The sequence below is a fragment of the Cydia pomonella genome, chromosome 13 (assembly GCF_033807575.1).
Source record: "Cydia pomonella isolate Wapato2018A chromosome 13, ilCydPomo1, whole genome shotgun sequence".
NCBI lineage: Eukaryota > Metazoa > Arthropoda > Insecta > Lepidoptera > Tortricidae > Cydia > Cydia pomonella.
In genome coordinates, this window is record NC_084715.1 from 13,516,301 (window position 1) to 13,526,897 (window position 10,597).

At 34.1% G+C, this 10,597-nt stretch overlaps 2 protein-coding genes across 2 annotated transcripts; both read left to right on the plus strand.

Annotated features, from left to right (window-relative positions):
• On the plus strand, positions 1–1,522 carry LOC133524263 (biogenesis of lysosome-related organelles complex 1 subunit 1). The gene is made up of 3 exons (XM_061860162.1): positions 1–156; positions 248–320; positions 472–1,522. The coding sequence occupies exons 1-3, from the start codon at positions 96–98 to the stop codon at positions 728–730; spliced, it is 393 nt and encodes a 130-aa protein (XP_061716146.1). The 5' UTR covers positions 1–95; the 3' UTR covers positions 731–1,522.
• A 1,820-nt stretch (positions 1,523–3,342) lies between these two features.
• LOC133524273 (pyridoxal kinase) lies at positions 3,343–10,570 on the plus strand. Its single transcript, XM_061860180.1, has 6 exons — positions 3,343–3,530; positions 3,705–3,828; positions 4,972–5,215; positions 5,785–6,051; positions 6,712–6,891; positions 7,943–10,570. Exons 2-6 carry the CDS (start codon positions 3,739–3,741, stop codon positions 8,062–8,064), a joined length of 903 nt encoding a protein of 300 aa, XP_061716164.1. The 5' UTR covers positions 3,343–3,530; positions 3,705–3,738; the 3' UTR covers positions 8,065–10,570.
• The last annotated feature ends 27 nt before the right edge of the window (positions 10,571–10,597 follow it).

Sequence of the window (10,597 nt, forward strand, 5' to 3'; positions counted from 1 at the left end):
TTCTTTGTGTTTCTTGCGGTTATCAGTGTGTACACTAAGATCCAAATCACCAAATTCTGACTGGAATGCTATACTAAATACGCATAAACAGGATAATGTTGTCCTCGCTAATAAAAGAACATCAAACTAAACAAGCAGCGAAAAGAGTCATACAAGGTAAACAAAACGATCTTGATTTCGGTTTTTATGTTTATTATTGCAGTCTCAATCAATAACTCACATTAAACACTCAAATCTAACATTGCAGAACAAAAACGCAAGGAATGTATAGCTGCAGCAAATGATCTAACACAAGCTTTAGTTGATCATCTTAATGTTGGGTAAAAAGATTTTTTTGTTTGTTTGTTATGAAATACTGAATCATAATACTTTAGCTAATTCTACTGTTAACACAGAGATTAGAATAACTGTTTTCCTGAATAGCCATTATTTGAAATTGCCTAATAAAGTAACCTTTATATTTGGTTTCAGTGTCGCTCAAGCTTACTTAAACCAAAAGAAGCTAGATGCTGAAGCAAAATTATTACATCAAGGAGCCATTAATTTCTCAAAACAGACACAACAGTGGTTAGCGTTGGTTGAGAACTTCAGTAGTGCACTAAAAGAGATTGGTGATGTAGAGAACTGGGCTCGCAGCATTGAGAATGACATGAAAATTGTTACCGACACACTAGAGAATGCTTACAAAATGGCTCAAGAACAGCCAAGCAGTACACAAAACAACCAATAAGCTATTGTTTACTTGATGACAATTGTTTGTTGTTATGAACATGCAATTTCCATTGCAAAGTATGGCTGGCAAGAAGAAATACACAAGTATTTTTATATTATACACCCTTATCTAAATTAAACTGAATAAGCACTAAAATTTTTACAACAGAGTAGACAGAGATTGAAAAAAAAACATTTTAAATAACTAACTAACCTTTCCAAGTAGACAGAAGTTATAGGATTGTAATTTAGGTGTTCAAAGGCTGAGGAAGGTTATGTTATGTGAAGAATTATATCCTAAAGTATTTGTTTTGTAGACAGTACTGAATATTTAGATGTATTGCTATGAAAACTGCATGTTGATAACAATCACTAATGATAATTATAATGCCTAATAGTAATTGCCTATTGCAATAATATTTATTTTCCTGCTAACTGCCAAAAAAGTGTAGATGGACATACACAGCATTTTTTTCAAGGAGTAATCCTACTTGTATTTCTCTATCCTTCTAAAGACCATGGCCAAATTACATTAATTAATGTTATTATGAAACCAAAAGAAATCAACCATGTTTCCTTCACTATTGATTTCAACTTAATTTTCTTTGCTTTAGGAGGCCTTAGCAATTAGCATACTTAAAAAATTATGATAGATAGAGGACCGGAATAAGCATGGGTGTGATTAGGGTTATAAATATTAATTATAATAAATATACTTATTTAAGTTAATCTAAATAAAATCGTTTAAATTAAGTTGATAGGTATGTATACATATAATAAAACTTAAATAAAGCATGTTTATTTCAAGAAACCTATTAATATTATTTATAACCCACTTTGAAATTTGTTAATCCCTATACCTAACTCATTTGTTGGAAAGTTTTATAAAAAGGTTTTTTCCTAGTTTTCTTCATGCTTTATTAGACGTTACTAAAATTAAATGCATTTTTGCTTACAGATTTTTTCAAAGATTGTTGTGATTCAGTATCATCTCATCTTAGATTTCATAGGCCTATAAATTCCGGTCTTTTGATAGGCTTGCGTCGGAATATAGATCCAACACGTAGAGTCCCCTTGGAGAGTTTTAATGTCATTAAAGTTTAATTTAACAAAAGTGTAATAAAGTGTGCTGAGCGATATGATAGGCACGATGGCATAGAGGTACAATAGTATAGAGATGAAATCGTCAGGTGACAAGTAAAACTCGCTAATTACTAAAAAATAATAAACAAAAATCAATCTTATTGTAGTAGTACTATGGTTTGCTATGACTATGAAATTGTGGTAGCAATTAGTGAGTTTTGCTTGTCACCTAGCGAGCCGGCAGATGACCGAACGAAATGCTCTTATAGAACTTTCAGTAAGAGTAGCAGAGAAAACGTTATTATGATTCCTATAGTAATCTAAATTGTATTTTAGTTTTCTTATTTAATGCATGTTAATTATAAGATGTAATGTTTTGAAAAGATGTGTCCCGCCGAGTTTCTTGCCGATCCATATTGGGATACTCCTCTCCAATTGAGGGGGGATTTAAATCTCGGGTCAGAAGTGTAGGGTTAGAGCCGGTGTAGCTTTATTTGATGTTCATAAGCGCATTGTAATATGCCTACTTGAATAATAAACTATCTTTATCTTGTTTGCCTTTGTCAGTCTCATTTTTTCCCCACCGTTTTATGGTGAGCGACAAATAACCCGACCAAATTACGTAGGTTGTCAGAAATATTAAAACGTGTTTTTAATTTTGTAGCATTGCGTAAGTTCTGTCCCTCACGGGCGCACGCGTATACATTCTATAGGATCCTATTTGGATCCTACCAGAACGTAGTGATTATATGCTCTTTGGTTTGGATCCTACCATCTATGTATTATACGAGGGACACCTTGTGCCTTTCTAAATGTTGCTATACAGGAAAAAAAAAACACCTTTGGTAATTATTGTACTCTGGCAAACCCACTTTGTCAGTAGAAAAAGGCGCGAAATTCAAATTGCCGCCTTTCTTCTACTGAAGGAATTGGCTTGCCAAACTATTTATCGGTCCCGTCGAATGATGGTCCCTATGACTGACAGTTCATTTTTAAAGCCCTAACAGACGGGCGTACAAGACCCCGACCTTGGTCCGGTAAAATATATCTTTCTCGCTCTCACTTAAAATCCAAACCAGACTACCGCACCGGAAAGTGATCTTAGTGCGTGCGGTCAAAATATCTTACTTTTAGCTGCGTCCTTAACACACGTACGGCGACCACGTTACAAACTGTCTACCGATACGTGCGCTGCGCCGTAGCTGCTGTAGACACTTTAAGTAATAAACTACGGTGGTTTGTCCGTATATTTCTTCAATTCTTTTTTTTTAAATTAAGCTCTACCAAAAGAGATTTAAGTAAAGGAACTGTAATAGGGAATAGGAACCAAAGAGTAAAATAAGTATATTAGGTTATAGGGACCATCATTACATTATACTGACGTTACTCTTTGGACCATATTTTAAACGTCAAACTTCTTTAAAATTATGACCCTAGTGAGGATTATATTCTTTGATTTGAACACTCAAATACGATAATTCTCTTCCGCACAACTGGCAACACTGCAGTGAGTGTCAAGCTCAAGCAAGTCAAGCTGTCAAGCGAGAAGTGCTGCTGCTGCTGGATTGAAGTGGTGCGAATTGAGAGTTACTATGTTACTATTGATAAGATAACATTGATAAGTTAAATATCAATTTAATAATATTGTAAAATAATCCTAAGTCATATCAGTTAGGCTAGAGCGCTTGTTAGCGGTGATATTTTTTGATGCACACGAAATAACATTGTTAATATAAGTAAGTGCATTTCTGTTCGTAATGTTTTTATTTACTCATAACATCTTTATTGCTCATATATTACAATGAATACAGACCCTGTAAGGGCACAGCAATTTATTCTTATACAATAAGTACATTTACATAAATTAATGCAAATACTTCGTAGCTGCTAATGCGGATTTTTTGTTACAGGTCACTTAATCCATTAATCCAGAAATTACAAAATATGTCGGAAGATACGCCCAGAGTTCTCTCAATTCAAAGCCATGTCGTACACGGATACGTCGGTAACAAAAGTGCAGTTTTTCCTTTGCAAGTAAGTGTGCCATTAATATCTTTCTCTATCCCAATTATTTTACGGAATTATTCATTTAATAAAATAATTGCAGATTTTTAAGATATCACTGAATATTATTGTCTTACCCAGTGAGCATTCAAACCAAATTGTTAACTCCAGTTTTCTTATATCAGCTCAGGGTCATATTTCTGTTTCATCAACATTAATAGATGAATGTTGTAATTGAATGGAATTTACCTACTGCCTCTCAATGCTTTGTATTATGTGACTTAGCTCAATAAGAATAAGTGTGCTATTTGAATGTGCACTTTTCTTCTTCTCTCTTTGCTTATACATTATATTTTTGTCATGTTACCTTGAGAATGATATCTCTGACAATATATGCTTTGTCAATATAATAATACTTAAAGAGTATAATTTACTATGCCCACATTATAAAGGAAACAATTCATCCAGACAGTAATTTTCCATTTATTATGTCAAAAAATAGAGTTTGAAGTTAGAGGGAACGAGAAGATTAAGGTTTTCGCAGTTTCAATATAACAAATAATTATATTTTTAAATAAATAAATAAAATAGTTGGACATTCGTCACACAAATTGACTAAGTCCCACTGTAAGCTCAACCATGCTTGTGTTGTGGGTACTCAGACATTGATATATATAAATATATAGAAAACACCCATGACTCAGGAACAAATATCTGTGCTTATCACACAAATAACTGCCCTTACCAGGATTGAAACCCAGGACTATTCGCATTATAGGATTTTTTTATACACTTAAGGCTTGTTGCACCAACCACATTTAGCGAACAGATCAACATCATTCAGCAGTGAGCTGTAAAACTGCCCATACAATAAAATTTAGCAAACTTTAACAGTGATAGACAAATTGGTATAATTGGTACAACCAACTCATAATCCCATTAAGTTGCAGTATAATGTAAGTTTGTGGTTTAATCCATCTTTCAGTTTTTATTATTTGATACTTTACTTACCTATGTACTACATTAGTTACAAAAGCACTTTAGAGGAAGAACCTTGAGCCGCCCACAAACCAAATCCTAGACAAATGAGGAATAGGTGTAAAACCACCTTCCACAATCTTTTCAAACAGAAATAGTTTAATAGTGTTTTGAATTTTTTCTGTCTATTTACAGGTATTAGGATTTGAAGTTGATTCTATCAACACAGTCCAATTCTCAACACATACTGCATATAAACACATAAAAGGCAATGTGTTAAAAAATGAAGAAATGGAGGAACTCATTGAAGGTCTGACATTAAATGAGGTTGACTATTACACACACTTCATTACTGGCTACTCGAGATCACCAGACTCTTTAAAACAGATTGCTGGAATTATCAAAAAGCTGAAACAGAAGAATCCTAACTTAATATATGGTAAGTCATCTCTATCTTTATAGTCATTCCCTCAACGATGATGACCATACACAATTGTCTCCATGCAGTTGGGTTTGTTGATTGTTTGAGACTACCATTAGCATAGGTACATAAGCTTTGAGTGGCCACTCTATGCGTACTTATTTTTCTATGGTCTAATCTAACTTTGTACCAACTTGAACAGAACAAGGTAAGTGAAGTGTCATTATAAAAAAGAAAAAAACGTCAAACGTCATATTTCGGATAAGTAATCTTATGACACTATTGTTTTATGCGGTAAACGCAGCGGTAAGCACATTGTCATTTCCCCTACATTCCGTTGACGCATGCTTTAATGCTTTAAGGAAAATCGTGAATCAAAGAGAATTGAGGATAGTGTGTAAAATAAAAGTTCAAATCAATACTAGCTTACTTAATATACATTTATAGGAGGAGGGATCCAAAGGATATTAATATTAATGATATATTCCTTGAGAGTCTTAAATGTTTACTGCTAGGTACTTCCAAATCTGCCTTGAAGTAAAATCATATACTATCATTATCACAATATTTACTATTCTTAATTTCAGCATGCGATCCAGTCATGGGGGACAATGGCAAAATGTATGTTCCTGAAGACATACTGCCCGTTTACCGCGATATTGTGGTGCCACTAGCAGACATCATCACTCCCAACCAATTTGAAGCTGAACTAATGACTGGTCTTCGAGTAGAGGACGTGAAGGGAGCTTGCAAAGTTATTGAAGTGTTACATAGTAAAGGCGTTAAGACTGTAGTGCTTTCGAGCACGGATTTGGGCGATAGTGACAATATGATTGCAATTGCCAGCTCAAAAGGTAAGTCTTAACAACATTTTTTTTTAGCAATATGCCCGCGAGTTTTAATGAAGTAACGCTTAATTGTGTCGTTTCATTGTTTGGACCAAAAAGTCACACTTTGTCGTTTGCCATAAGGACGCCTTGACAGGTTATTCGTATATACATACAAATCTCGTCCTTATGGTAAGCGTCGTAGTGGGACATTTCACTAGACTCACACAAAATAAAATAAGAATGAGTGAGGTACTTTAGCGCGATCAATGCTGAATCGCAAACGTATCTATTGCCGTAACTTACAACAATTCGCATCTTATCAATCGATTACTGCTCGACACTATTGTTTTCAGTCAATATAAAAGTTACGCCCGCATGGTGGTTTAGAGTTTAGACAATCATAGTCAATTCGTTCCGCAAGCGACTCTTATGGTTAATAATATTTGTATATTTCACTAATGTAATGTTACATGTATTTTCCGAGATCCATTGAACTGATACTTGAACCACTTTATATTTCGGAGCACCCACTATCAGCAACTCTCATAGCTATTCCATTGATTGCAGTTGCTGTGACCAGACCTTAGGAACCATGCCTTAGTGTTAAAACTAAGAAAACCCTGTATTGGGTAGACGACGATATACCTACAAAACAACTGATAGAACTTGTTTTCTGACTTCCAGGTGAATGTTACACAATCCAGATCCCGAAAGTGGACGCGACGTTCACAGGCACAGGGGACCTGTTCGCCGCACTGTTCTTAGCGTGGTCGTACAAAACAGGAAACAACTTGAAGCTCACGCTCGAGAAGACGATTGCTACGTTGCAGGCCATTGTTAAAGACACTTATCAGAAAGCTAGAGGTAGAACATAAATGATTTACATTTATTAGCGATTATTTTCAAAACAAATATGAATAAATATTTCTTAATGTGAATCTAACTAGGTACATCGCCGGCCAATAATATATCACCTTTGTGTTTTTTCCTATGAGTAGATATAGTTCGTAGATTGCATATTTTACTAGTCATTTTATACAAATATATTATGAATACTGCAGTAAAATACTGTGAATAGGAGACTAAGCATAATGAAAATAATACTATAAAAAGTACTAATAAAAAATAAAAATATCACCATAAAAGCATGGAGGTAATATATTATTGGTCAGTACACCACATGAGTATCACAATGTACAGTCAGCATAAAAAGTAGCGGATGAAACAACGCACCAAAAGTATTTGATATTCCCGATACATTTTCTATATATAGGTGAATCTCTAAAATGTTCGTCCTTAAGTATATTTTTTGGAGTCTAAATTGTTCTACATTTAGAACTATCACTTTTTGTTAAGCTGTTACAGAATGGTAGATACTTGTGAAGCGTTGTTTGATACGCTACTTTTGATGCTGACTGTACAACGATACATACCTTTAAATCTAATTTGGCAAAGTGTGCCATGTTTAAAATGTAAGTATGCCTGAAATGTTTTTATTGTCTTGCGTGCCTTGCGTGACAGGCATGTCCAATTGGACGGATACTATACAAGTTCGAACAGCATTGGTACATCAATTTCTATAAGAAAAAAATAGCTAATATTTTTTCTAAGTACTAAGCTTCACTGCAGACTATGCTCCCCAGCGGAGCCACATTGAACGCCCATTATTTCGTTCCCTAGTAAATGTACATCCATAAACATTATACATACAAGATGTACGTTTCAGGTACATCATTTCCCCATATAATTCATTGGTTTTCATCATGGTAGCGCCGCTGCAGATTAACACACTACCTGAGTTCAAATCCCATTTATTCATTATTCATCCCATTTGCCTCTCTATATTGTAAGACATACATGTAATTTTACAAAAGCTAGATAGGTACCTACTTAAATTTGTTTGTTTCTTTTACAGCCAAACACCCTACTGGCAAGGTACCCCCTGCGCTGATAGAGCTCAGATTGATACAGAACAAAGCCACCATCGAAGATCCGCCCGTACAAATAAACGCCAAGAAAATGGATTGTAGTTGTTAACAAAATATAATTTATTGTTATCTGGAGTCCGTCTAAGCCAAGGCTCGAAAAACCGGTAAAATGTACAAACCGTTACGTATTTGGCGCAAAACCTTTTAATTTCAGTTTCATTCGTAATACCGTTATTTTTTTAAAGTTCTTGTTAGATCCGGTTTAGACCAATATAAACCGGTTTCTTCCTATGTCGGTGTCGGTTTACGCGGCACACCACCAGGCTGGACGGCCGTCTGTCGAATAAACCGGTTATTTAGGTTACAATAAAGTTCTTAAGACGTTCGCGTTCTTATGAAAGTTCGAACCGAAATGAACCGGTATTTACCGATCTTTTTAAAACCGGTTTCGAGCATTGGTCTAAGTCTAAGCTAGCTTTGCACCAACGTGAACAGAACAAGGTAAGTGAGTGTCATTATAAACGTCATATTTTCACAAAAATTGATATTAACGATGACATAGCCATACTTTGTCATAATGCCGTGCAGAGTTAACTTGGTCCAACTCTACAGCTTTAAGATTGTACGAAGACACGCGTTTGACAAGAGCAAATTATTAAAGGCGATTTAGCTTATATATATATATATATATATATATATATATTTGCCGCTAAAATATGTTAGTTATATTTAGCTGACAAATGCTTGCAACTATTGACTTTGTAGTCTAGATTGTCTAGAACTAAGTTAAACTATTTTATATGCACTTCAACACAGCAAAATTAAGTGGTGAATGACCAAATACTAAATGTAGGTACGGTTACGGACTTTAATTGTTGAACCATTTAGGGTTCAAGCTGATTTTGGTTGTTAATACTAACTACGAGCGTTAACGAAATCAATTTAGGAATAGAAGGTAGATAATCAAGTAACCAAAACGTATGGCCTTTTACATGTGTCGGAAATTTATTTATGCGTTCAAGACTATTGTCTTATTGTCTGAACCCCACCTTTGCTGAAATGTCCTGTATCGCTTATCGTATTTAGAGCAATGTGTTTTATGCCAATCAATCAATCGTCGACATTAGATGAATTATGAATGTTAGAAAAATGACGACGCGTAGCAAAACGTGATATGTTTTACTGACTTACATATACTGGGTATAAAAAAATAATAGATTTTACTATGCTAAATCAACCTGCTAACGGTTATAGGTAATAAAAAAGACAATACAGGGTGACCTTAGCCATTGGACAAACCCTGAAATCCCACGTAGGGTTACTTCTCAGGAATGCACTGACGTTAATATTTTTTTAATTGGAACAAAATATAAAAAAATAAATTTTTCGAACAAAAGTTATTTGCAATAATCGACAACAAAAAGAAACACACTGTGTTAATCTTTGGCAGTGTTTTTGACAATTTGTTCGAAATATTTGATAATGATGACATTTTTCACAAGTCAGAAGCTTATTAGTGTCATAAATGTAGTCATAAATAAAAAAGCGGCCAAGTGCGAGTCGGACTCGCCCATGAAGGGTTCCGTACCATTTATGACGTATTAAAAAAACTACTTACTAGATCTCGTTCAAACTAATTTTCGGTGGAAGTTTGGATGGTAATGTATATCATATATTTTTTTTAGATTTTTCATTCTGTTATTTTAGAAGTTACAGGGGGGTAGGGGACATTTTACCACTTTGGAAGTGTCTCTCGCGTAAACTATTCAGTTTAGAAAAAAATGATATTAGAAACCTCAATATCATTTTTAAAGACCTATCCATAGATACCCCACACGTATGGGTTTGATGAAAAAAGTTTTTTTGAGTTTCAGTTCAAAGTATGGGGAACCCCCAAAATTTATTGTTTTTTTTATTATATTTTTGTGTAAAAATCTTAATGCGGTTCATAGAATACATCTATTTACCAAGTTTTAACAGTATAGCTCTTATAGTTTCGGAAAAAAGTGGCTGTGACATAAACGGACAGACAGACGGACATGACGAATCTATAAGGGTTCCGTTTTTTGCCATTTGGCTACGGAACCCTAAAAAGATAATCAAAACGGTTAAAGAAGGTTCCATACTATTCTTTGAGGATATTACCTTAGGACCTACTAACACATACAGGCTGCTCCAAAGTAAAAATTGGTAATTTGTTAATTTCTTCGAAATCGCTACACCGGCTGTTATGATACTTTGTACACTGGTTCTAAATACCCTAATGCATATGTACCTTTCGGCTTTGTCCAATGGCAAGGTACACACCGTATAAATCAATTCGTGTTACTATAATATCTACAATTACTATAATAATTTTATTATAATTATAATATTATGAAGTTATTTCTAATTGTACTAGCTAATTATATAGTTTTTATTGCAACAATGATGAAAACTAGTTGGTCCAAGCAGTCTTCCTTAGGAACAAATAATTTATAAGTATGAAGAATATATGAATATTGCTAATTGAAAATTTACGAATGTTATATATTTTTTATTATGTTATGTTTGATTAACATTTTATGCAGTTATGAGTACATTTTTATTTTAAATATAAACGCTAAATGTTAAAACTGTTTTTATTTGCTGTGATAATCTGG